Here is a 27,739-nt window from a genome sequence, read left to right as displayed (position 1 = left end):
CAGTAGTCAGTGTAGATCCTGTGGGGCTGGCAGCAGCTACATCTGGCTACTGGGTCTCTGCCGGCGGCCATGTCACCCAGGGGTGCTGGGATGATGACGACATTCGGACTTATTGGATAATCACATTTAATGGGGCTGTCTGGAGCATTTTTGAAGTAGACGAGTGGGTTACTCTCTAACAATGTTTTCCATGTGCACTTCACACCATTCCCCTTGTGATCTTTTGCCACGCAGCTTTTAAATTTCAAAGAATCGTCTCGACTGCCCACCCACAGTGAAGAGAAAAGCCTCCAGCAGACTTAATCTCAGACAGCATGCGTAGTTTGGAGAAGGAGCAGCACCACCAGCAGGAATGTGATTTTTTTTTTTTTTAATTAAAAATGAAGTAATGAGATACTGGGTTAGTTCTGGACCTGGCATACAGTGTAGGATTCTGTGTGTGTCAGTCTACAGCTACATTGTCTGCTGGGTTTCAGACCAACACTCGCAAACATTTTATCCGTTTTTTAATTTCACTGTAAATCCGTTTTGCTGTAAAGTTGTGGTGTGTTCAAGTAGCCAATGAGCATGGATAATTTGACAACTTTGTGTTTATTGACTCATCATAAAACATTCTTCAAACAATAAAACAATTTTAAATGTCCGTTTCTGTACAATGCTTGCTAAGCAATTTTATTTATATATAGAAAATGTAAGAGGAGTTGTGTTAAAATGACAAAACTCCTTCAAATTTAATGGCAGGTATTCTGGAAAAAATAACAGCATTCCATCAACAAATATTTTCAAGCAATAAATATGTATTTATAAATAGTTTAAATTTACATCAAGATTAGAAACAACAAAACAAAAATCACAAATTAAACTTTTATTCCGTAAGTCTATGTGCAACCCATTTTCTTTGTGACTTGGCTAGTATGTTTTTTTTTTTCCAGAAATTTTTTCTTTTTTTTTTCTTTTTTTTACCTAAGAAACAAACAAAATGCCATAGTTTTGAAAAGAACAAGACAAAGATAAAACATAAAAGCTGTAAAAAAAAAAAAAAAAAAAAAAAAGAAAGAAAGAAAGAAAGAAAGAAGAAAGAAAAGATGAAATAAAGAAAGAAACTCACCTAAACTCTTCACATTACAAATTTTTTTGGAGATTTTGCTGTCCAAAGAGTCTTGAAATTACTATCTACCATAGAAAATGACCAGTTAGGCTAGTGCTCCTTATAAGGAAAAACAGAAGAAGAAAACTGGGGGGAAATCTCTAAATAAAAGCGAACATTTCATCCTGTTACCAGAATAGAAAACGAGAAAAAGGGAGAGAGAGAGAGAAAGAGAGAAGGAGGGAGAAAGGTTGTCAAGTCAGTAGTCTTTTACGGGTGGTGTTGCCAGTTGTGACAGTTAACAAGTATCTACAAAACATTTTTATCACGCATTAAAGAATCCCACTCCTCCCCCTCGTCCCCCTGTTCCCAACCGTTTTTGATTAAGTCCTCCATTAAAACAGGGCTGAACCATTGTCATTAGAGGGGGCTGGGAGGGTGCGGGGAGGGAGAAGAGAGAGAACGAGTCCTGTTAGCGAGCTTGGTGGCGCCCCCCTCTGGAAGGGCCCGGCACCAGCACTTCAAAACAGGTTGCATAGACAGACACACTCAGCCTCCAGCCGTCGCTATGGAGACCAGCCATATGGGAGGGGCGGTGGTGAGGGTGGGGAGACGGCCTTGGCTTTCCTGAATATCAGAAATGGTCCGTGTATGAAGATGTTTGTTTTTGTTCTTTTTTTTTTGTTGAGTTTTTTTCTCTTTTTTTTTCTCAATCTTAATACAAGTTCCTGTGCAGGGGCGTCGTGGCTCCACAGCGGAAGAAAAGAGGTGTCAACTAATGTCAAGATGAAGATGAATGAAGAGGAGGGGCCTAGGGAGGAAGACGATACACAAGAATTAGTCAATTTGGTCATTGAATGCATCATTTTGAGGCCTCAAATGCTACAATACAGGTAAAAGCTTGAATCCATCATCACAATTAAACAGGATTGAAAAGTTATTGACCGTCAGAACTCGACGAACAAAATCTTTCACAAAATAATTATGCTTCACATAAACGTGGACTTACTAATGTGAACTGGTCGTAGACCTGCATCAGGTCGTCCATCCGGTGCTGCTCCAGCACCACAAAGTCGTCCAGTGTGGCGCTGCCTTTCCGGGCGCAGTCCTGACAGTGGATCACGCACTGCTTCTTGGAGAGGAGCTCGCGGCGCACAAACAGCAGGTTGAACACCTCCACCTGCCAAGTACACACACACACACACATGCATTTAAGAGGCGGCACAAACTCTGAACAACTTGAACCTCGTGCAGAATCCATAACCCGTGTTCTTTTCATTGTAACCCTGAGCTTGTGACTCGCGAATTTGAATGAGGATGAACAGCAGACACAGGCTGCAGCGATGATGTCATCCACAGACAGATCCTGGAGCTGCTGCTGCACAGACAGTGAGTAATGGAACAATTGCTGGGACACAATGACAGCAGCTGTTGAATGGGATGTGGAGACTTTCTTTCTTTTTTTTTTACAAAAACAGCTGAAAGCCCTGTGTTTAAAATCAACCCATTAGCAAAGCCGCTAATTAGCTCAAAACAAAACTGAATCGGCCTTTAATGCCAAAATAAATGGAGCAGCGAAGAACTACTCTGAACATGTGAATGCTGAAGCCATGCTAAATTAGCAAAGAGAGCAAGTACAGCAATGACATGCAGCAAACATGTCTGAGGCAGGAATCGAACTCATGATCTCATGATTGGTAACCTGATACAATAACCTTTCAGCCACAGAGCACCTGACACACAACAAGCTTTATACTATCATGAATCAAAGACTGTCCGGTGATAGCTGAATAGCAGAAAGTCAAGAATGACTTGCAAAGCATGAGTGAGGCAGGAATTGAACCCACAACCTCATGATCAATAAACCTTTATTCTGCCACTAGGCCACAGAGAGCTGCGACTCACATGGGTTCTATACTGTGATGAATCAAAGCTGTTTCAATGCTGTCATCAATCTGAGGTTATTCAAAGATGGCTGAAAGCCGAGAAAAATGCTAGAAAATAAGCCAGACCAAGTGGTAGTAGTTAAAGTTGGAAGAGGTTGATAAACTTAACTAACAATATTTCTCAAGGAGGATTCGAACCAGTGACCTTTGGGTTGGCAAGCAGCCACCTTACCACTCCACCATAGCAGTACTTGAGGTAAGGGGAGGTTTAGACGTTGATGAATGTGAGATTATTCAGTGATATAGGAAGATGCAAAGGAATGACCAAGGCAGGAATTGAACCCATGATCTCATGATCTGTAGACCTTTATTCTGCCACTAGGCCACAGAGAGCACACACTGTTGTCATTCATTGTAATGTGATGATGTGCTGTAACCTGTGGTACGAGCGATCCGTCTCTTACTGAGCTGTGACCACCTGTAGCTAATTGAAGGCGGGGGAGGGGAGGTGAATTCTGCCTGTCACATCCACTAGGGGCAGCGCAGGACAAGAAATGACAGACACATGTCTGAATGCAAATCATTCAAGAGCTGTGCTTTGTCTCTGCCCCTGTCTTGAAGTTTAAAGTTTCAGTGCATTTGAACCCATGACCTCATGATCTATAGACCTTTATTCTGCCACTAGGCCACAGACAGCACACACTTGTCAAGACTGTGTTGTCATTCATTGTAATGTGATGATGTGCTGAGAACTGTGGTACGTGCGATCAATTCGTCTCTGTGCTTTTTTGACGACATTGTGAGACAGAGAACAAGTGTGGTCAGTACAAACTGTTTCCAAAATCATGAGTGTAGAGTGTCATTTATGGGTTTAATGGCAAATTAAAGAGAAAAGTTCCAGTCTCTGTTTTGGCTCTCCTGTGCTCTGATGATGATGCCACTCACTCTGACTGACGCAATACACACTAATTGAAAAGTGTGAAATTGGTCAGAGGAGGATTTCATGTGCTCTGAAAGGCTTTATCTCAAAGATATGAAAAAGTTATATACAAGGTGAATACATCAGAAGTTTGTCTACAGTTCAGAAGGTGAACGAAGCCTGTAGGTTAAAGTATGTGGAAGCAGACGAGGTTCAACGTAGGACCAGTAGTTCCAATGTATTTCCTATGGGACAAAAAAAATCTGAAATATTTGAATATTTTAAGAAGTATAAATAGTATGAAAAATTTGAATAACAGCCATAATGTCCAGAAGAAGCTGCACAATTTGATGTTTTAATTGTGTGCTTAGTTAGTGTAGTAGAAACTACATAACAAACCAAAATGTCCTCTGATACAACCTATCCCCTTCTACTTGTAGGTGCAAATACAACATGTAGGGTGTTGAGTCTCAATCCGGATGTGAGCAGGGACAAGCGCACGGGCGAGACAATTATCGTCCACTAGAAAATAAGTGTGAGCTGCTGAGATGTGACATGTTGTTAGAACTCACACCCCTGCAGCTGAGACGTTCCCCCCCATGCGCAATACTGACCTCACAGATGGTGCAGTAGTGAGCCGGCTCGTCCCTCGTCCTTGGCCTCAGCACCGTCTCCTTGCCGGCCGTCGCCAAGGCTTCCTTCACCCACTGGCACTGCTTCAACGTCCGGAGCAAGCAGTACCTGAGAGGGGGAGGAGGGGGGGGGGATACGAGGGGAAAATTAAACACACAATCCACACGAACGCAACACGCTGAAAGCACCAGATGCTGTTGACTCACTTGATCATTTCGAACAGCTTGTGGTCGGACACTTTGATGTTGCGAGCCATATTCCAGGAGAGGTGCACCATGGGAACCATAGACTTGACGCTCTGGAGTTTGTTCCATTCGTAGCGCTCCACGGCCAGCTTGTACTGGTGAGCTGGAAACACACAAGTGTCATGTGAGCCGCGGTGTGTACAACGCAAACAGGTGCGCCGGTTATTATTCTGCCAGTGGCTGTGTGTGAAAGGCAGCAGCTGTAGACAGGAGCTAAAACCCTGCTCTAATCAGATCAGTAATCAGTTAAAAAGGTCAATAATCAGCTAAAAACCACTTCACTAAAGGTCGCCACATATTGTGATCTTTAGCTGATGCTTTTCAGTTCTCTTTTTTCTGGTTTAGTTTAACTTTTTATGTTTGTTTGTTTTCCCTATATTGTAAAAATGCTGAAGGGTAGCTTAAAGGGATAGTAGCATTTTTTTTAAAGTGGGGTTGTATGATCTACAAATAGCCCCTAAGTACTTTAATTGCAGTAGAAGACTCTCTGCAACGCCAGCCCAAAAAAAATTTATATTATAGCAAACAATGGAACTGTGTATTTTTTTTCAGGTAAGGGCTATGGGCTGGCGTTGCTAACGGGAGGAGTGCAGAGAGTCTTCTACTGCAATTAAAGTACTTAGGGGCTATTTGTAGATCATACAACCCCACTTTAAAAAAAATGCTACTATCCCTTTAATTTGTTCAATTTGCTATGTAGGACAGGCATAAATATAAGTATTATGCTTCCGCTTGTGCCTTTCCAGTCACTACCTTGTTTGTAGTGTTGATAGTTGTTGTATTACGTGATGACTGACTGATTAAAGACTGAAGTCAAATTCCTGTGACCTCGGTATCCCATGATTCATTGCGTACCCGTGAGAGGTCCTACGTTCCAGGCGATGTTGTTGCACCAGCCGATTGCCTGCACCCAGTGCACGGTGCCGGTGTTGAGCCACACCAGGTCGCCGGGGCGCTGGATGAACCGGTAGACGGGGACGTCGGCCTCGTACAGGTCCTCCAGGTTGGGCCACCACGAGCCCATCAGGAAGTTGATGTTGTTCCTGCAGGAGGATGAGGAGGAGACGGGGCGTTAGGACGACGTATGATGAGGGAGGGAAGGAGCAGAGGAAGGAAGGTTTCGGATTGGTCTTACTTTTCACAGAAGTTGCTCATCACCCCCCAGTAAGGCTCAGGTACCGCAAACCATTCACAGTCTCCTGGTCCGATGTTGATGTTGACGGCGCAGAAGTTGTTGTGTTCCTGGTGACCTACAGGGACGAACGCCACCACGTCAATAACACACACACACACACACACCTGAGAGAGTGTATAACTGGTGACGGATGAGCGCACCCACCTGGTATCCTGCTCCCCGGGACCTTCATGTAGAGCTGGACCGTGTTCATACCCAGGATGGTGTGACCCACGTGGCTCAGCAGGTTACCGGCCGACACCACGCGAGCGAAGGCCGGGAGTTTACTGAGCTCCTGGAGCTGCTGCTTCCACCTGGAGCACAGAGATCATTATGAGCTTGCAGGTTCAAAGGCATGAAGGATCACTTCACGGCGAGATAAAACCATACTCACTTCTTTTCGTCTGACACATCGATGTTGGTTCCGAACTTGATGTGCTTTAAAGGTCCCCTTCTTTTGCGGGCAACACTGAAGGAACATAAGAGGAGGATTTAGAACCACATGTGGCCAATTTAGTCAAAATAAATGAAAAACTCAGTTTGTTTTCATAAAGTCGAGCAAAGAAAAAAGAAAAGGGGGGATGTAGCAGATACTCAGAGAAGAGGTGCCAACCATGATGACATAGTGTCTGAAATATAATTACTTGGGTGGAGGCTCACATGACAGAAATGAGACTGGATATTGTCTGGTATTTGATGGTTTTTTAAACCCATTCTGCACGACATAAAACAATAAAACCAAACTGATGATGAGGAAAAAGGGAATATCCAAACCTGTTTTTTTTCTAATGGAAAAACTTAATGTATGGAAGGTGAATTACTATAAAACTCATTATATACCTCTCTGCTGATGCTGGTTCTGTGTCTGACGGCTCCTTCAGTGCCTTCTTCTCATTCTCCTCCTGAAAACAAACAGGAAACACGTTAAACCAGCGATAAAGATAAACCCCAGCTGCATGGTTCTTTGTATGATCAGAAAAAGTAGAATCCCGACCCGCAGAGATTCCTGGAAGGACGCAGCCTGATACTGGGCGTATTTGGCGATGGTGGTGTGGGCGCGAGCGCTTTCGCAGCGCCACATTTTCTTGGTGCCGGCCGGGTCCCAGTTCTCGTCAGCGGGCTGCGAGAGCTGCGTCCAGACCTCCACCAGGTGCTCCGGGTTGGCCTCCACCAGCGTCTTAGTGGAGAACAGACCCAGGTCTGCAGAGGGAGCGGGAGAATTGTTTAGATACAGATTTAGTATCATCTGGCGTTTCATTCAGCTTCACGCATTATGAACCGTGCATTTACCCAGTTTGAGTGCTCCAGCCAGTCCTCTGATGACAGTGACCGGGTTGGAGGGGTTTGTGCAGAACTGGTGCAGTGGGGGGAAGAAAGCGTCCCTCTTGTTCTCCAGCTGGACAGACAGAAAAGAGCAAGTTAACAGATTTAACAGACACAGCGGATGTAACACGACCCGTATTCTTTATTTCAGGTCTGGTTAATACTCACATAGATGCTGGGTGTGGGAGGGTTGAGCTTGTCTTTGGGCAGGGCTGGTGTGGGTGGAGGGGGCAGCCGGGGCGGGGGGCACTTATCGAGGAGGATACTGCTGTTGGAGAGACCGTTCTTCCCCAGGTTTCTGCACAAAGGCGAGAAACACCAAGGTTTTCAGTCACACACACACACAGCGTGGGACGCCATGTTCTCTGTTTTACCAATCAAATGTAAAACAGGGAAAAGCTCGTTTTCATTCGACAAACACACACGAAAAAAAAAAAAAAGAGTGCAACCAAATGGAGGAGAAATATCTGCATGGCAACAAACAGCCCGGTGGCCTTGAGTGTTGTGTAGTGTTACATAATCGTTCGCCACTGGAACGCAGTTTCTCTGTTAATCCACTGGGAGGAGACATCTTCAAAACAAAAACACTCTCATAGGCACAGACTGGAAACACACAAGAAAAGCCAAGTTCTGATCCAGAGTCACATACAGTCACATTCACAGTCAACGCTGACTTTTACAGGGTTTCAATGCAGCATGCTTCACATTTCTATTGGTTCTTCACACACACAATCGATCCATTAGAAATGCAGCGTGAGTGAAGGATGTCAGAAGCTACAGCGAGAATTTTCCAGATGTTGGACGTTGACTCACCTGCAGGCCTTCAGCACGTCTGTGGAGCTGGGGTAGATGGATATCGAAGACGACGACGACGAGGAGCTGTGTCCGTGCGGAGGCGTGGCTTTGAAGCCGGTGACGGCGGGCGGCTCGGCCTTCAGCGGGCTTTGAGAGTCCTCGGAGATGCCTCCTTTGCCGTTGCCGTTGACGGCCGGTGCAGCAGCAGACGTGGTGGTGTTGGTGTTGGTGTTGGTGGTGGCGGGACTGTGGACGCCTGTTTGGGTGTGTTCTGAGGATTTGGGCGAGGGCGTGGCGGTGGATATGGCAGAGATGGGCGAGGAGGCGGCCGAGCTGCCCTGCGCGTGGGGGGTGGAGGGCAGGACGGCCGGGTGGATGTTGTTGACTTTCTTGTGGGCCTCGGGCGCGGTGGACGCCGCGGATACGGTCCCTTCTGACGGCCGCTCGCCCTCGCCGCCGCCGCCGCCGCCCTTCCCCCCCGCCAGCAGGGCAGATAGTCTAGGATTGTCTGCGCTAAGGCTCGGCTTCTCGCCGCCTTCCGCCGCCTTGCCGCCATCCCCCGAGTGGACGTGATTGGCCAGGCCGTCCGTCTGTGCCGTTTTGCCGTCGGCCAGCGGCGACGGCGTCTTGCCCTCGGAGCCTCCGTTGCCGAGGGACGCCGCTGCCGTGGCGAGGGCGGCGGCGGCTGCTGCGGCTGTGTTGCTATCTTTGGTAGCGGACGCACTGGGTGCTGCTCCACCTGAGGTAGAGGAGGAGGGCGGGAGGGAGGGAGGGGAGGGGAGGTGGTTGTGAGGCTGCCGTGGCGATGGGGCGTTAGTGGAATGTCCAACCTGATTGTTGGGGTGAACAGGGCCGGTGGAGTTGGGGGTCTGCGGGTGAGAGGAGGCCCCCTCACCGCTGGAGCCTGTCGCATGTGGAATAGACCCCTTCTGAAGCCCCTGAGAGAGGAGGAGGAGGAGGAGGAGGAGGAGGAGGAGAGCAGCTGTTAAGAGTCGAAGCGAAACATCCAGAAGAAAAAACTTGTCTTTGAGGTCATTATTCATCAAGTCGGTACAATTACAATATTTTGGCAGCTCTGCATTTAATGAGAGTCCTTGTGTGGACTGAGAAGGTGATAAAAGCAGAGTTGGGAGGGATTTAAAGAGGAACTTTGCAAGATTTTTACTTGCTACATTTTTACATTAATTAAACAGCTTCAGAGTAATTGAGCGGCACCGACCCGTTGTCCCAGCTCTAGTCTCGGCGGCAGTGTGACACAACGCTGGCTTCGTTGAAAACAAATGCACATGGCTGGGAGGAGGGTTAGCAAAACGGCAGAAATGCGACCAGACTTGCATAGTTCCCCTTTAAAACTAGTCTTACGTAAAACACATTTTTACTCCCTGGCTTTCAACTCCACATGAGACCTCTGCTCTTGTTTTAGTGTTTTATGGTTTGCTTTTATTTACTGTTTAATTGTTTCTAATTGCTTTTAAAAACAATGAAACAAGTATTCTATTGTCTGTTTAATTTATTTTATTGCCTTTAATTGTTCTATGTCTCTATGTACAGCACTTTGTTTTCAGCTACGGTTGTTTTAAAGTGCTATATAAATAAAGTTGAGTTGAGTTGAGAGTTGAGTTTAACAGTTTGTTGCATGAAACCACACTATGGGACACTATCGGTGGTGGATGCCTCACCTGAGAGGAGTTTAGGTGCAGGGCCTTTTGCGGCGTGGCGTCCTGGGTTTGCGTGCTTGTGCAGGTGTGAGGTAGCAGTGCTGCGTCGCCGCTGCTGGCAGGTTGCAGGTAAGGCACGTCTCCGTTGGGCCCTGTGTCCGTGGGCCCTGGCTGATTATTACTACTACTGTTACTACTACTCTTACTATTGTCACCCACTGGGAGGGAGCCCGAGGGTCCGTGTGGCCCGGGGCCCGTCGGCCCGTTGGCCAGCGGCTGCGGCGGGCACAGCGGCCGGTGGGGTCCCAGGTGGGGCCGGGTGGGGTGGAGGCTGGGGTTGGGGGAGGGGAGGGAGTTGGAGGAGGGTCCATTGGGAAGAGAGGGGCGCACCTGACCTCCTGAGGCGTTCTGTCTCATCTGGAAAAGAAAACACAAGCGCCATCATTTAAAACAGTTTCATTACTGCTTTGAAATACAGTTTCAATCAATATTATGTCCGTTTAAACCTGATGGATGACGGAAAAACACACCCTCAGTGATGCACGGCTTCTTATCTGTCAGTGTTTACACTTTACTCAACTCAGCTGTAGTGCGTTACCTGCCAAACAGCAACGGTTTCACGCCCACGCAGGAATTCAGCACCCAGAGCCACATCAGGATAAACAACAGCAGCACTTACACAGCCTCAATTAATGCTTTTATTTACTCTAATCTAGTTTACCCAAGGCACGTGTCATCTGTGTTTATAGCACACTCACTGCTTCATACATGCACGAAGCGCAGCTGCTCATGCAAATATATAAAAGATAATGCATCTGCAGCTAAAATTTTCCTGCTCTCTAAGTCATTATATATAAAGATAGTGTTCCTGTTCTGCAGAGGTGAGTGACACATGCACACAGTGGAAAAGCTGCAAACAGTATGCGTCAATCAGTCTCCGGTGTGTATGTTGAGACTGCATGTGGGATTCGCACCTGGTGCTGGTGCTGCTGCATCATGGCGAACTGAGCCTCCAGCTGCTCCAGCATCTGAAGCTGCGGGGGCTTCAGACTGGCCCTGTTACTCCGCAACTGTTCCAGCACCTGAGGGCAGATGGCAACACAACACATGGTTCATGTAAAGAGCAAAGATGTGCAGATGAGTATAGATTAGGGTTGCAAAATTCTGGGAATTTTCAAAGTTGGAAACTTTCCATGGGAATTAACGGGAATATATGGGAATTAACGGGAATATATGGGAATAAACGGGAATAAATCAGAAATTTACAAAATTGATTGGTGAGGGTGAGTAAAATTTTACTCAACATTCATGTTTTTGTGGCTCAGTAAAAATAATTGATTGTTCATACAAGAATTAAAACTTGATAAAGTTCTACTCACAAATAAATCTGTTGAAATGTCATATTTTTTAATTATATTATTTTACGTGGATGTCTGCGTATGACAAAACAAAATATTTACATTTATGTTTGGATATGATCCAGTTTGTCTAAATTAATTACCCCCAATTTCCAGTTAATTCCCATAAATTCCCAATAATTCCCATACATTTCCATAATTCCCATAAATTCCCATAATTCCCATGGAAAGTTTCCAATTTGGAATATTTCCAAAATTCCCCAGCTTAACTTCCCATGGAAAGTTTCTGGAAATTTACTGGAAATTTTCCACCCCTTTGCAACCCTAGTATAGATACAATGAAATATGAGGTAATTAGATTTTACCTGTAATTTCTGTGGGGAGAGATACCAGTTAGGGGCCGGTTGTGCTGGATTACTGGCCCATGAGTCACCCTGAGGGTTAAAAAAATAAAAACATTAAATTATAAGTGCACAGTTCACATACGGGTCATATGCTGAAAAAAATGCAACTATCTCAGCAGGTAAATGCTGCATTCACCTTAGCGGGGCTGGAGCCTCTCCTCCTCTTGGCCGGGCAGGACTGGTCCTCCGCTTGGCCCAGGGAGCCCACGTGAGGGGGCAGAGACTGACCCGAGCCCCCGCCCTCTGCACTGTGATTGGGCTTACAAGCCTAGAGGGGGGGGAAGCGGGACGGGGGTGGTGGTGGTGGTGGATATTGAGGGGGAGCGCGGGCAAAGGGAAGCAAAAGAAGCACATAAAGGAGCCACAGAGGAGAGGAGAGGGAGATGGAGCAGAGCAAAGGAAGAAAACAAAGTATGAGAGAGAGAGAGAGAGAGAGAGAGAGAGAGAGAGAGAGAGAGAGAGAGAGAGAGAGGTCAGGTGGCAAAGGAAAGCAGAGGGTGGAGAAACAGGAGGAGGAAAAAAAAAGGAGAGAAATATTGTCACTCTGTGTAAGCGCATGAAAAACAACCAAGCAGGACATCGTCGAGCAAAACACTGGGGTGTTGCTTCATAGAGCAACGACAGCTCTGAGGCATATTCGCTTCTCCTCGACACCTGCAGCCGTTCGGTGTTCCTCATTACACTCGGTGACAAGGTAAAGGGAGGTGCAGATGTTTGCTGAGGCACAGTGGCCTCACCGTTACCTCTGAGGGAGCCTACAGTACCAACCAGATGCTGAAATACTAGCAGATCTACACGTTGTTTTACATTTCACTAGAATATCAAGTATAATCTATCACATCTGACATTTCAAATCTGTCCCATCCCCCGTTCCAAACTCATTCACACTGACGCTCACCAAGTCAAAGCGGCTGAATCGACATATTTCAACACAACAGTGATCACACACACATACACACACACTTACACACCAGAGCCACTGGCATCTACTGTATGATGAGCATGAATGAATGAATGAATGAATGAGGTGGTAATGGAACACTAGGGGGCGTTGCTGGGGCTTTGTGAGCAGCTGCAGGACATCTAAGGTCAACTACTGAAGGGGTGAGGGAGAGGAGGGGGGACGAGGGAGGGAGTGGGGGAGTGGGGGGGTGGACAGAGCCAATGAGGAAGCCTCGGGTGCGAGCTACGGGGTGGCACGACCTCACCGATCACACGCTGGGGGCAGCAGAGTCGAAAAAGGCCAAACGTCAATGAGGGGGAGATTTAGAAACAGCCACAGCCACTTGATTTACAATTAGAGCGTTTAAATCTCTCCATCCAGAAAGCCAATCTCTCTCTCTCTCTCTGTCTTTCTCTTTCTCTTTCTCTCTTTCTCCCCGGTCTAAACCAAAGCAGATTAAGAGCAAACAGCGTGGCCCAGGTTCAACAAGTTTGGCTCCTCAAAGTGGAACTTGTCAATGAACTGCAGGAGGTGTAATCCTGAATACCACATCAGATTAAAAACAGGATTAGAAGAGGAAATTGAAGGGGAAAGAATGATTGAGAAAAGCCTGCATGGGTGCTTTAAAAAAAAAAAAAAAAAAAAAAAAAAAACTAACAAAAAAATTTGTACTTGATTTGTGCTGAGCGTGATGGGTGAGGCCGAGTGACTACTATGCTGTTGGAGAAGAGAGGGGGGTGCAGGACTGGGTAACACTTGGCTGGACAGACACCTTCTCATTCAAAACAGATGCCATAAAGCTGCCAGATTGATGCACTGCTGTCGCTATGGACACAGCAGCGTATGAGTTATTATTACAATTTCTGTGACCGTGAAGTGAAGTCAAGGTCTCTATGTGTTCAGCGTGTTTAACGGCGCTCGTGCTCTTCATTGAGAGGTTTTTTTTTTTCCTGCACGGCTTCTTTAGACATCGCGCAGCGTGAAAAGTTGGGAGTTAAGCGCAAGTGTTACCCGTCAAGTGCGTGGGACAGTGCATGCGCTGGTGTTGATCTGCGGGTGTGTCTGTGTGTACATTACCGTTATGTGTGTGTGAGTGTGCACTCAAAGTCAAAGGAAAAGGGGGGAGGGAGGGAAAGGAGGGAGGGAGCGATGGGGGGAGGGAGGTGTAAGTAAGTTGCTCTATCTGGTCTCTCACCTGCTGTGGTGCACTGCTCAGGCCTCCCTGCCTGGAGGTTAGCTCAGCTGGGATTGGTAGACTCCATGCCTCCTCAATAAGAGGGAGCATTTTACTTTTACCCTGTAGGCTACTGAGCTGGGGGTTACTCAACTGAGCCTAGGGGAATGGAAAACGACGTGAAAAAACAAAAAAAAATAATAAAACACAAGGTTTTCTTTATCTTTCTTTTCTTTTTTTTTTTGTTTATAAAAAAAAAACGATGACCTCAAAACAAAGGAAATGATCAGCAATGGTAAATAGGTAGAAGAATATGCAAACTCCTGTCTTGGCTGGCTAATATAGCTTCAGCATGTACAGTATCAACCACACAAGGAGGCATTACTACTTGGATGACATTGAGCAATAGTAATCTCAAAGAGTTCCATTAAAACAAGCAGCTGAGCTTGTCTTAATGCCATGAATTTATGCTTTATGCTAACATAACTGGTGGAAATGCAACATTCCTTCATGCACATGTAAAGGGAAAATGACATAAATATAAATGGATAAATTAACACATGAGATACGGGGATTGTTAGAGCCCCAGGTGTTAAATCTAGGGTCGAATAGGGGAAACTTTATAAATAATCAATTACTCCCATCGTTTCTAAAGGGAGCTACGAGGTTTATTCTCCTCCTTCTCCTAGATAATGCAGCACAGCATAGGCAACACAAGAGTTGAGCTTGGCAGGGGTTAAGGTCTTGAAAGAATGGGAGATTATAAAGCCCAGAAAAAAACAACGCCACCAGACACCACCTGGATTTTTGATTCCATTTTGAATCCTGAATCCGTTTTGTTTTCATATTCGCTGGATTCAAAAGTTTCCATTTATGCCCAATAGGATAATGACATCCCTGTGGAGCGGTATATGGACTGATTGAACACAGCCACGGCACTCACAGGAATGTTTACAAAGAACAGCAGAAGGCAGGAGATTGGGATGATGGTGGTAGAGGAAGGAAAACCCCAACCCCTTAAAGACCCCATTCATTCCTCCCTGTTTTTCTGTTGCATTGCTACAATAAACTGTCCTTTTCCCACAATCCACATAAGGGATCCCAAAATGTTTTTGGGGAGAGTTTCAATTAAGGATGTCCTCGAGTGATCCTGGAATAAAAAAGTCCTGATTTAACTCTGATGCTTTGTGCAGTGTGAGCGGTTACGCCCGCTGTGGCAAGCACCCGACTGAGCTCTGTGAAAACCATTTAAATGAGTGACCTGCAGAGCACGGAGCAGCCAGCGAATTAAATCATCACACCGAGAAGCAACTGATGCTCTTTTACACCAAATCTGACCACGGGAAACACAAGGGACATCCCTCCTTCTTCCTATGTCACTCTGTGGTCAAGCTGTGGCTAACTGGGGACGGTCAGATTGAAGCTGCACGGTCTGGGCACCTCCTGCTTTCTAATTACTCTCTCTTCACCCACCTGCAGGCATTTGATGCGGTGGGTTAGCGCGGTGGTGTTAGTGCAGCCCTTGCTGCGTGTGGCGTTGATGTAGCACTTGATGGCGTCGTGCGGCTGGTTGCAGGACTCGTACAGCGTGCCCAAGTCCATCCAGGCGGCGGCGTGGCTGTGGTCCAGCTGCACGGCGCAGATGTAGGCCTGCAGAGCGTCCATGGGCTGGTTCTGCTGCTGGTACAACACCCTGGGGAGGGACGGGGGAGGAGAGGAGAGGAGTGGGACATGAGGAGGAGAAATAAGAGGACAGAGGGGGGAGGAGGATCAAGTTTTTTCAATGGACATATTGGAGGAAAGGCAAAATAGGGAGGTTGGATGGACAGATTTGGAAAACAATGGAAAAGGTCATTCAAGAATTTCCATTCAGAACATATTTAAAGGGATAGTTCAACATTTTTGCAAATTGGCCCATTGCCATAATCCCTATAGTCATAGCAGTAGGTTCGTTACCTTTAATTGTTGGTGCAAGCTATTTTTAGAACGGTGGAGCAGAGCCGCAAGCTGCTCAGAGCTACGCTACGGAGGCTAATGGGATTTCTTGGGTTCCCTCATCAAACTCATCAAATACACAATCCAACAACTCCAAAACGCTCTGGTGGACAAGTTGTGACCTGCACATTCACCACACTATGAGATAATAACAGAACGTTACGAGACGAGGCCAATTTGTCAAAATGTTGAACTATCCCTTTAAGATGAATCTACAGTCTCTAGTGAAGACACATGTGTTCCTTACCCTATAGAGCACCAGGTATCTGCACTGGCCTCTGATTTGTCTATGGATTGCCGATAGGAGATAAAGGCATCCTGGACCTTCCCAATACTAGAGTAGCACCTGCAAGAGACACCGGCAGTTAGAGGATGTAGGCTACTACAGATGTGGAAAACACTTCCACATGTGTGATATGTACAGTAACCGAGACGCGGACGTACCTGCCAAGAAAGTACCAGGACTGTCCAGAGTTGGGGTCGGCCTCCAGAGATTTCTGCAGACACTGGATGGCATAGCTGTCCCTGCTGGCTCTGTCCCCGAGCTGTTCCACCGTGTGATGCATCCAGCCTGGAGAATGTCAAATGAGATCGATCGATCAGGGGATTGAATTTCAGATTTTCCTGAATGACACGTCTCCTAGATGAGAAGCTGAGGCTCTCAGTTCCACATTGAGTAATCTCCAACTCACCAAGCTGCTGCAGGGTAGTGGCCTTCACCTGTGCAGGAAGATCCTCCGTCTGCAGAAGGCTCTCGTAGGCCTCCTTAGCAGCTCGGTATCTCTTCTGGATATGGAGGAATGAGAAGGAGAAGAGCACAATGACAAAGGGTGAAGCTGTTTACACCATCATGGATTCACCCACTTAATATTATAACACCACCACGCTCCCTTCTCTTCCTAATTCAGCCCCACTGTGCAGATCTGCTGCAGCGTTCACTTCTGATAAAGCAGATCAGTGCTGAGAGCTACTGTACCTCTCTACTGAAACTGGAATAAAGAGAGAGGGAGACCACCAGCATACAAAAGAGGAGGGGTGCGGGGGGGGGACAGACTTTCTTGTTTCCGTGGCAACCCCGTCGATCGGCTGAGAGTAATCTCCTATCCCCTCCCGCATGCCACCCACTCATGCACGCACCCTGCTCCCTCCCTAATTTGTCAGCACCTGGTTCAAAATATAGAACAAAACGCGGCGACCCCCCCCCCCCCCCCCCGGCTTTCAGGCGCCCTGTGATTTTGTGACGCTACGGCCTCAATCAGCATGCAGCTCGCACACTCAATTACAAATGACAGAAAGAAAAAAAACAAGTGTCTGGTGTCCTTGGGAGCAAAGCATAACTGAAGCGAGAGGTTAGAGAGGAAAAAAAGCACTTACCTGAATCTCATACAAATGAGCAATGTGGAACTGAACTGTAAAAGAAGAGAAGAGGAACCACGTTAGGAGGAGGTCATTCAGTCATTTAAGAGAGGTTTCCCACCCCCCGGCCCCTTGGAGGCTGGAAGTCTTTGAGAAGTAGCGCTGCATTGTCAATAAATAGGTGTCAGAAACCCCAAGGTTGCCTGTCTCCGCCTGTTTAACAGAGCAGATAGGTAGCCGTGCTCCTGGCAGCACCTTCCTTTGTCTGGAACGCTGCAGTGTCTGATCTAAGCTGCCTGAGTGACTCTCAGCAGATGGAGAGAGGGAGAGAGAGAGAGAGCGGAGGAGAGAAAGAGAGAGGAGAGAGAGAGTGGGGAAGAAAGACGGGGGGCTGCCCTTGCTATGAGTGAGTGTGTGTGCGCGTGTGTGTAAGTGAGAGCAGGAACACGGGGGGAGACACAATGGGGCGAAGGCAAACGGCAAGAGGCTGGGCAAAAAAAATGGGTTTTGCTGTCGCCAAGGTAACAGGTACTGGGGGTGGGAGAGATGAGATGGAAGTAGCATATCAAATAAAGAAAAAAAAAAGAGCTCTCACCAGGCTGAGCCCCGGCAGCTGATCATAATCTAACACTTGGTGAACACAGTCAGATGCTTGACTTTCCCTGCTCCTGCTGTTTATACAGGTGGAGGAGACTCCAAGCTCAAAGGAAATTTATATCACGATACGTAATATGACGGAGGAGGGAAAAAACAGCAGATCTATTACTGTCTATTTCTGATCTTTAAATCATACACAGACATTTCTATTTTCTATTTCTAAAGTGTTAGCATGCGATCACAAAGGAAATATATCACTTACTTTCAGCTTTGGACAAAGTGCAGGGGTTGGAGTCAATCAAAGCCAGCTGAAAATGCTGCAAGAGACAGTTGGTATAGAATTCAGTCAAAGTGCAGCTCACCCCGTGTAAAAAAATCCCCGTGCACGACAGCGTTTATTTATCAACAGCTGCCGGCAGCGGTTCAGTTCAGGCTTTGTAACAGCCCCTGTCGCTCTCTGCACCGCTCCACTCGCTCGTGCTGCCGGTGAGCTGGTGTTTGATGTCGACAATAACAGCACACTTCCTGCATGTGCTTCAGAATAAATGCAGTAAACAGCGAAGGCAATGCTACGCCTTTTACGGCAGCTCATAAAACCTTCTCCCAGGTTCACAAGGACTTTTCAGTTTGCTGGTTCATGATTATGTAAATGTGGACTGTGTGTGTTTGGGGCCTACCTTTAGGCTTGACTCATAGTCTGTGTTGACTTTGAACATGAGACCAAGACGTAGGTGGATCTCCTTGGCCCGGGAGAACCCTGGGTCAATGTACAGCACCTCCTGGAATGCTTTGATCGCCCTGCATGAGAAATGAAGGAGATGATAAAGAAAAGAGACAGATGATAAAACCGGATTAGGAGCTGAGAGCTTGTTCTGCTGTTCCAGACCAAAGGAACCAAACAACAGGTGTGAACAGGACCTAAGCTGCTGCAGCTCATTCTCTCCGTGCTCTTTCGAGTCACGCTGCGTGAGTCACCATCTCTGAATACTAAAGATGTTCTCACACAGTCAGTGATGAACCTGAGCTGCTCTCCTCAGAATCACATCAGTCAAACTAATGCTGCAGCAGATAGTCAGTCGCTGCAGGTGCTACAGTAGAAGAAATGTCTCAGCATTTTCAAAATATCTCTCTCTAGTGACTGTATTTTCCTTCTTGGTGCTTTCCAGTTGACCAGAGGTTCCAGCTGGCTGATTCTTATTGCCAATTCAGCCAGAGCACACTCCTCTCTGGTTGTGGCGTTGCTATGGAAACAACATGGGGGACGGCTTCACTCAAAAGCTGTTTTTCGACTGGTAACAACGCATGCATGGCCACGCTGAGTGCTGCTGAGGCTGCTCTCATCTCACATGCACAGATGCTCCTTTAAGGATAAGAAACCTCTGTTGAATGGACGGGCTGCACTTTTCTCCTCTGTGGCTGTTCAGATGTGCAGCAACAGGTTTGTTTTTGATCATTTTGTGATAAAAATGTGGAATGTTACCACTGATTCATTAGCACATAGAGTTTTTAATGCAAATAGAACACAATAGAAGCCGGCACTCACCACTGAAAGGCATTATAGTGGAAGTAGACCATTCCCAGGCCATACAGAAAGGCAGCATTCTGCGTGGGATGAAGGGAAAATGTGAATGTTGTTATTAAAAATACAATTTTACAGGAATCAAACATTTCAGATCCACAATGTTCAGTATGTAAATTATGTAATTGGACATAATTTGTTTATATGCTAATGTACAATGAAAATATAATTTAATTTGTCATTGATTTCTTCAAGAAAAGGTGGCATGTAAACAAAACCTCTGCACTTATTTACTGCACTTCAGTAATCAGAAAACCCCGATAATGAGCGATCAATGACCGCAAACCGTCACCTGCACAGGAAGAGGGTTCAAAAACACTACGAGATGAAACTCGAAACCGCATCTTACACCATCATCTAACCGACTGAGACCAAACGTGCTTCCTGTGTGTGAGCGAATGAATGCGTGGGAAAGACGGCACCGGAATAATTACGAGAAAGTGAGAGTATCGTTGGCTGAGTGAGAAAGTGAGGATGTACTGTAAGCACGTGAGTGTGTCTTACCTTCCAGTAGTCTGACTGTAAACTGTAGTACCTCTGGTATGCCGATAATGCTGTAATTAAAGCAGACGGAGGCTGAGAGTTAATCGAAGACAGGACTGAGTCAGCATTTCTGTTTGAGCAGGAGTGGAGCCTGCTCTGTGTGTGCATGGGAAAAATATCTGCACGGACGACTGAACAGCCTGAAGTTGTAATAAAAGTTTTGAAAAAAGACTTGCAAATCTAAAATCTTCAATGAGTTTGGTGCTAGAGGGTGCATTCAAAGCATAAGGAGGTGTGGTATTTGAGGTGGCTGTGTAAAAACCAGACTCAACAACAGGCTAAGCATCTCTGAACAAAAGAGGTATGAGGAATGGATGTTTGTACAAACCTCTTGAGTGCAGATGAATAGGAGAGATTACTCACCTTTCGGGTAATCCTCCAAGAGGAGGTTGAAGTGGCCGAGCTGGCAGAATAACTCAGGCTCCACTTTGCCCTCGGCTTTAAGGATGAGCGAATCGTAGCAGCGGACAGCCTGGGGGAGGTGAGGGGAGGGAGGGACGGAGGGAGGGGAGACAAAAACAAAATTGGCTCAGTTGGGTGCATCTGTCAGATATGTTATGCATGCATACATGGGGCAGAGGCACGGCTCTGTGTCTCCATGGCTGCATTATGCAAAAGAAAGAAAAAGTAACACATGGGAAGAAAGTGCAAGTTCATGCAGAACTTCTGAAAGTCACAGCGAGGATGACGTCAGTTCCACACACAACTCCGTCCAAACTGACTCAAAGTCTTTTCAGCAGATAAGTATCAACCCAAACTCTGGAATGAAGCTTGCTGCAGATAAGGGTGCTTGAGGCCTTTTTTCTTTTAAACCTCTATTACAGATCCCTCTGTCTGATAAAAGGAGATACACCAGTAACTGGATTCACACTTCAGGTTCTAAAAATGAATTAAAAAAAGAAAGGGAAGTGAGCCGCGGTGTCACCGTCGTATGTGGCTCCTTCTCCCAACAGTTTGAACCACAATCACAATCACCACCATTCATCACAACTGACTTATGCTGTGTCAATAATCCTACAGCGAGCAGCAGCTGGGTCACACACGTCCAGTTTCATGTTGGTTTAACAGTTAGTAATGCTGGTAGAGAGAAGCATCCTATTGTTTGCTAAGGAAACCATTAAAGGTCCAGTGTGTAAAATGTGTCATGGTTTATTGGCAAAAATCTGAATATACTACCCATGAATATATTTGTATAAGGGTATAATTGCTATAAAATAAAATCTGTTTGGTTTCCATAGCCTTATAATTCTTCTTTTATATACATATAAAATAAGTTTTGCTTGGAGAGTGTCGCCATCTTGCACCGCCATGTTTGTACGGAATGGAAAATCCAGCCAACCAGAGAGCATGTTTCAAGAGTTTTAAGTTTTAATAGAATAATTTAATAGATAAATAATAGAATGGGAATAATAGTGTGTATGTCACTGTTTTCCCCTCATTTTACACACTAAACCTTTAAAACAAATAAACTGCAACTTCAGGAACAGACAGATAATCCACTGAGAGACTGGAGACCACACACATGTCCATTTTAGTTATAATTCGGCTAAAATGAGATGCTAATGATGACAGCCTTAGATGTTAAACACAACCAGAGCCAATATGAGCGGTCCAGGCTGTATGAAATCATGCACATATTGTCCATGTTCCTTCCCCCACCAAGACAAACACAGTAAAGAGTGACCTCCTTGGCAGCAGCGCTCCTCTGGTACCACTCTGAGGTCACGTCAGAGATAACTCAGCTGGTTCCCAATGCCGAGTGGCGCTCTGCCTTTTTTTGGAGCCAAGAAGCGGCAGCTGGAAAAACGGCTTCGGCGTTTATGGACTTGGGATGAGTCCTCGACCTCTCATCTCGCCGTTTTCATGGGTGATAAACCGTAACCGCTACTAATGGGGAAGTAAACTTCAAAAAAAGCGCACACAAAGGCCCACTGTTTGTCCATGGTGGGTAGCGCTGCCTGTGCCAAAAAAGCAGTTACATAATCGACAATGTTTTACATGGCTATCAAGATGCTGAAAAAATCCTTCGACAGGACCACAGCTGCAAAATCAGAGATGGAAAGGCGAGGTGCTGAGAGGAGAGGGTGAAGACCTCAGAGCCCCTCATCATCATCATCATCTGTGAGAAAGTCCAGATGAGACCAGAGGGAGGAAGAAATCACACTCAGTGGTCATTTCAATGGCAAATAATTAATGTGACGTAACTATTGTACGTGAGAGATGGAGGACACACTAACTGTCCCTAAAGATGGACGTCCGCTTGGAGCAACGACTGTGCAGGTTTTCATTTACAGGCGTCAGATTTGACCTGTTGATACCAAGACGGCTGCAGATGAATTACACATGATTAGCTGCCTCCCATCATGCTTTAGTTCTCTTCATCTATCCACTTTGTGATGGTGAGGTGGAATATCTCATTACGACTGCAAACACCACATGTAATCGCTGCGTTTCCATTCTATCATTCACTGAGCCAGAAAACAGTGATTTTTGTAATTTCTTCTTTTTCTTTGGTGCTTCCGTTACCATGGAACATCTCCAGTCTTTTTCTGAACATCATCAGAGTAATGTTGATGTGTATTTGTGATGTTATATACATTCACACTGGTGTAAATATATGAAACCAGCTTCATTCTCTGGAAGTGGCTGTAAATTACTCATGATTTAACAGGTCATGTAATAATCCAGCCAATTTAAGTGTAATTTACAGCATATCACTGCACCAACATGGACACCATAACATTTATTTGTTTCTTTCATTTTGCAGTGTTTAGAATTAGATTCCCCCCCCACTAGTTTAGAGTTACAGTGTAAAAAAACAACTAGATAGAAGATGAGTTGTGTTGGTCTGAGTGGTTGACTCTGCAGCGCTGACATTCATTCATTTTGCATCAACCTGTGTAAGAAACAACATTTAGATTTGCCAAGTGTTGAGTCACAGGTGGATCTCAAAAGCCTCTCTGAGCTGCATGAACCGAAGCAACGTGGGACTGAAACCTGTGGAGACACCTGCAGTGCAGTTCTACCTGGGATTTGGCTGCTACGTCAAACTGATGAAATGTTGTCTTTGTCTTCTAGGCCTTTGAAGATCCCAAACAGTCTGGATGTCAAACAACACCTTGGTTTACTTTACTTAAGACACAGACTGAAACAATGTAAACACTGTCACAAGTGAGAACAAGGTCAAATGCCAGGCAACAGGTTAACCAGCCAGCATTATGTAAGAATCTGAAAATATATATCTATCTATCTTGTAATTGGAAGAGATTACAGATCTAGATTATTCCATTCATATCTGCAGATTATGTCCATTGATCTGCAGGCACCATGCAAACAGCTATGATGCAATATTAAAATGCTCAAACAGAAACAACTAAAATAGAATACTTTATTGCCGTTGCATGTAACGTTTCTCGTACCAAAGGCATTCACACATATTCAAAAAATTAAACTAACCCACACACAATGATGTATGAATAAATAGAATAAAATGCCAGTTGTATAAGGTAATAAAATAATAACTAAGTCAAGTTAAATGTTGTTGTCGTCAGTGCTTCTCTTACACATGCTTTTCATCATGAGGTTAGCAACTTTGCAGACAGTGCTATTAACTTATCAAACAATTTAACTCAATCAGAACAAACACGGCGCGATCTGAAACAGATGATGTGATCAGATTATGCCGTGGCCGGGGTTGTTGAAGGGATGGTGCTTCTGCCCCCCATTTGCTTTCATGGAACACACGGTGTTTTTAAACCATGACTGATTTCGGACCAGCACCTTGATGTGGACTAACAGTGCATGACAGAGTGTCTGTGGATAAAATGAAGTGAAACACAGTGTTTTCAGTTTCATACTTCTTCAGACTACACCGACCACCTTAATGGCTAATTTACAAAAAACGACTGCATGAGTCAGTCGATGTGCTGCTATGTGGTTGCAGGCAAAAAGTATTATTCAAGTAAGTTATACTATATTAATCCCTGTGGGAAAAGCTGTCCTCTGCAGATGACCTATGGGAACTATTTTGGCACAGAGGTCAGCCACAGTGCAGAGCCTTAGTTAAGGGCAATGCAAGAGCAGAGCAAATAACTAACATGCACGTCTTTTAGTGTGGCCTTCCTAAACCTGAAGGAATCACATGCAAACACAGAGAACATGCAAACTTGTTCCAGAAAAAAAGAAAAAGAAAGACCCAATGACCCTTCTTCACTGAGTAATAATCACCAATACAGATTCTGTCATTCCTGGGTAATAAGAAGAAGGCGGAGGACTCCCAAGTTGACAGCTTATCTTCTGTCAAGTTATCTGAAGTTTACGTCACGGCAGCCTAGTTACTGTTGGTGATACAGTGACCTAGTTCTGTCAGCAGTGTTGAACCCACGGTTATCTGCATGTACACAAAGCAACAGGGGGAAGCGACACGACCACCGCGCAGAGCCAGACAGGGCCGTTGCTCAAAACTAATGAGCTCTGAGCCGAAATGGAGCGATAAAAAAAATAAAATAAAAAGATTTCTAATGAAAAATATGACAAAATGAGACAGTTCCTGCACATTTAACGTTTTATTAATATTCCTCAGTCGACTCAAACACAGACTGTCTGACACTGGAGTCAGACATGCCGTGTTCTGGTTCGTTTGCTTTTTTGTTTTCACGAGGCATTCTCCGCTGAGTGAGAAAACAATTCAACGTGTCACAAAAATGTATGTCTTAATGAAGCCAAGAAGGATCTACAGTCAGCTATCTGCGCCTGAGACACCCCGAACTAATGCTTTCTTTGCCTCTGGGGATAATCAGACGGCAGAAATTACACACTAATACAGTTGACCTAAGATAGAAGCCCAGCAATCAGCAATTTCCACAGTGTGTCAGACTGTGTTTTCTATCATTTTACAGTCTGGTATCAGTGTGATAATTATGCTGCTTTTCCTTCCTTCGTGCTGCTGCTCACTATGGGTCCAGCTCTATGTATTAGCATGTTCAATACCAAAAGTGTGGTTCAGTATTCTGTCTGTTCTGCTGACACTTGATTTGCTGGGTAAGGCCAGTCTCTGCCCTGATACAACTAAATCTCACTCACTCAGTCGTTTGGCTTGGTATTAACCTACAGTCAATAAACAGAGGCCCATTATGTTATTGATACAGCTGTATTATTTCAACTACATACTTGCTACATGACGTATACAACCCCCACAGTACCTGCATGCATCTATACCAAGGTGAACAGGTATGGGGGTGAAACAGCAAAGTCTTGTAACAGATGACGACCATGTAGCAAAATCTGACTTTGACGATGCTGCTTGAAACATTACAACCACCATCACCACCACCGTGCACATCACCAACACATTCACCAACAGGTGTAAATAAATAACCATCATCTATGCCAATAGTGAAGAAGTTATCTAAGTGACACGGCTGCAGTGGCCCTGAGAGCTCCAAGCACTGCAACAACACTGTTTATTTACATGTGTTGTGATTTTTTTTGCAGTGCATGTGTTGATATGCTGATGAAGAATTACTAAATTTGCAGTGTACGTGTATTTGCATGCATTGCACTGAACTGAGCTCTCAGGGCCACCGTACATAGCCCCTTAATACGCACCACTGACAAACCAATGCCACAGGGTATGTCTGGGTTCTGTTTCAAGATGGCTGCTGATCACTTCTATGGGGAAACAAATCATAAAATACCCAAGGCTGAAATTAGGATCAACACATAGTGTGGTAAACCACTGCATCACTGTCCAAAAAGCCTGCTGTGGAGAGAAGTAACACATGTTGATAAGCTTGCACTGCTTTGAAATGAAGAAGCGGACAGTTAGATTCAATACACTGATTGCATTGCATGGTACAATCATGTTTATAGCAAGTGTGTTAACATCAGTGCCGTTTCTGTGCAGCTGCACTTCCTAGGTATCCCACACCACCTAGCGAGCAGATACGTGGATGGCCCCGCAGCCCATGAGCTGTCAAGAGCCCCATCTTCTCTACATCACCCACAGCTGAAGACAAAAATCACAAGAGAGGTGCTTTGCTCTTTGTTAGCCCAGCAGTATGTGCAGCACAGGGGGGCTATGGCTTCTCATAACACGTAGCTTCCTAGCCGGAGAGTGCATGCAGAACCAAACAGGGGCCATGAAAACTGTAAACAAAGGATCTTGACACAGCCTCAGTCGGCGACAGAAGCACAACTAAACAACGAGCTGGGATCCTATGGGACACTTAGGGGGTCACATAATCAACACACAAACGATCGGGAGCTATATATTCATATGAAATTGGTAACACAGCTATCAGTGTCACTCCGCCATGTCCCGCCATCTTGGACAGGCAGCCAGCCATTAACGTTACTTGTAACGTTTGTCAACTCGTTCACATTGACTCAAAAACGTTAAAAATGGGACTTCAACTAAGTAGGTTCATTGGAGCTGTGCAATGCCACAAAACAATATATCCCACCACACCGTGGCTCGGAAGCTGTGACCTATTGAAAATCATACGGGTGGGGGAGCGGGGGGGGCAAGCTAACCTTACCAAATAACGTAAACGCGTCAGCTGTATTTGGTGCACAGCTACATTAACGTTACTTCCACTAGCGACCAAGGAGGTTATTATAGAGGCTAGGGTACGTAATGTGTGTAAGGTTAGGGGGCTGGAGTGACCAGGCTTGCACTAAAACAACCTCACGACGACATCAAACTTTCCTCGTTAGAGTGCAATGTCTTCGGTGGTAATCAATGTGCTACACAAAAAAAAAACCGTGACGACGTTGTGTTGTTGATGGGTACGGCTGCAAGTACACAAGCATTACGTTGTATGGAGTAGCTACAAAGCTAACAGGGAAGGGCGGCTGCCTGCTTGATACACGTGAACAACAAGCGTTATAACAAGCTAGTTAAGCCGAGGGGGCCGTCGGCTAGTCGGCTACCATGGCTTAGCTTCACCGCGTAGCCGCAGGTGCAGGGTCGCTCTTCATCGGATGAGAGAAGCTAACCAGCAAGCTAGCTAGCTGGATGGCTAACAGAGGGGGCTGCGGCTAGCTGGCCTTGGTCTCCTTAGCGAGTGGGCCACTTGCACACAGACTGGCTTGTTGCTACCTAGAGAGCAAAATCCAACCGCCATGCATGCTAGGAGGTTGGAGCGCTGCTTGGTTGTAAAAAACAAAAACAAAAGAAAACATCCAGTTAGATTTGCTACCTTCATCAACAGGGCCTTCGTTCTGGCGCCATCTTCATGAAGCTTCTGAAATCCAAACAGTGAGCTGCAAACAAGAAGACAACATAGGCGGCTCAGTATCACTTGCAGAGCGAGCGGCTCTGAGACATTTTGCGATATGCGAGAAACGAAAAGAAATAATTTTTTAAAACTGAGCGATCGTGTGAGTGCATGGGGTTACTTTTCCGACCTGTCGATCCCGGCCAAACTGTCCCTCTCCTGGGCTGTCAGTGTCGGAAAGTCCTCCTCTGTTTCACTCGCTTTTCCCGCCGCCATTTTCTTTCCCTCATCACCACTAGAAGAAGAAGCCGAGCCGAGACTCCGAGCAGCAGCGCAGGCAGCAACGGCGAGAGACACACCGCACGATTGCATGGAAAATCGCGACGCGGGGACAAACGCTTGGCTCCGCCGAATCAAATAAGAAAAACTGAAGAAAACAAAATGATCAAAAACTTTTTTCCCAGGATGAAAAGATGCGATTCGATATAGTAAATCCTTTCGGGGGGACAGAAGCGCTCTCCGGGTGGCTCCTCGATCGTCACATCTTTCATCACAAAGTGATCTTGTGCCGCTATCTGAATGAGAATAGCTGAGTACAGTATCCAAAATGTGAGTATTTCACAATAAAAATGCGTTTCGGCCGCGAAGATAAAGTTGTTATAATTGTGTCACCTAAGCGAACCCACGCGCCGCTCTAGCCACGCCCTCTCCCCCCTCGACAGCCAATGGGAGCGCCCGCATCCCACCATATGACCTCCCTGCTATATCATTCTTTTATCTTAAATATTCATATTTATCCCCGCAAACCACGCATCTTTTATATTATCATTACCCTAGAAGCGCATTAAAA

At 45.7% G+C, this 27,739-nt stretch overlaps 1 protein-coding gene across 3 annotated transcripts; it reads right to left on the bottom strand.

Moving 5' to 3' along the window:
• Positions 1–646: 646 nt before the first annotated feature.
• Positions 647–27,570, bottom strand: LOC310997161 (lysine-specific demethylase 6A-like). Of its 3 annotated transcripts, none has more exons than XM_083986810.1 (30): positions 27,071–27,570; positions 26,872–26,935; positions 20,033–20,141; positions 19,631–19,680; positions 19,091–19,149; positions 18,225–18,345; positions 17,810–17,864; positions 16,969–17,003; positions 16,287–16,380; positions 16,039–16,165; positions 15,842–15,940; positions 15,073–15,292; positions 13,621–13,758; positions 11,619–11,750; positions 11,444–11,512; positions 10,695–10,802; positions 9,742–10,137; positions 8,081–9,000; positions 7,436–7,565; positions 7,235–7,340; positions 6,939–7,144; positions 6,785–6,846; positions 6,339–6,413; positions 6,110–6,258; positions 5,906–6,020; positions 5,626–5,813; positions 4,732–4,873; positions 4,507–4,633; positions 2,097–2,267; positions 647–1,898 (listed from the first exon to the last, which is right to left on the bottom strand). In XM_083986810.1, exons 1-30 carry the CDS (start codon positions 27,259–27,261, stop codon positions 1,869–1,871), a joined length of 4,488 nt encoding a protein of 1,495 aa, XP_083842936.1. In that variant the 5' UTR covers positions 27,262–27,570; the 3' UTR covers positions 647–1,868. The 3 variants fall into 3 exon arrangements, with proteins under 3 accessions (XP_083842936.1, XP_083842937.1, XP_083842938.1); XM_083986811.1 differs by having other exon boundaries at positions 27,080–27,570; XM_083986812.1 differs by lacking the exon at positions 13,621–13,758 and having other exon boundaries at positions 27,080–27,570.
• Between the last annotated feature and the right edge of the window lie 169 nt (positions 27,571–27,739).

The sequence above is a fragment of the Trachurus trachurus genome, assembly GCF_905171665.1.
Source record: "Trachurus trachurus genome assembly, chromosome: 2".
NCBI classification, from domain to species: domain Eukaryota; kingdom Metazoa; phylum Chordata; class Actinopteri; order Carangiformes; family Carangidae; genus Trachurus; species Trachurus trachurus.
Note: the sequence above shows the minus strand (reverse complement) of the source record. Positions and strands in the feature narration are given on the sequence as shown.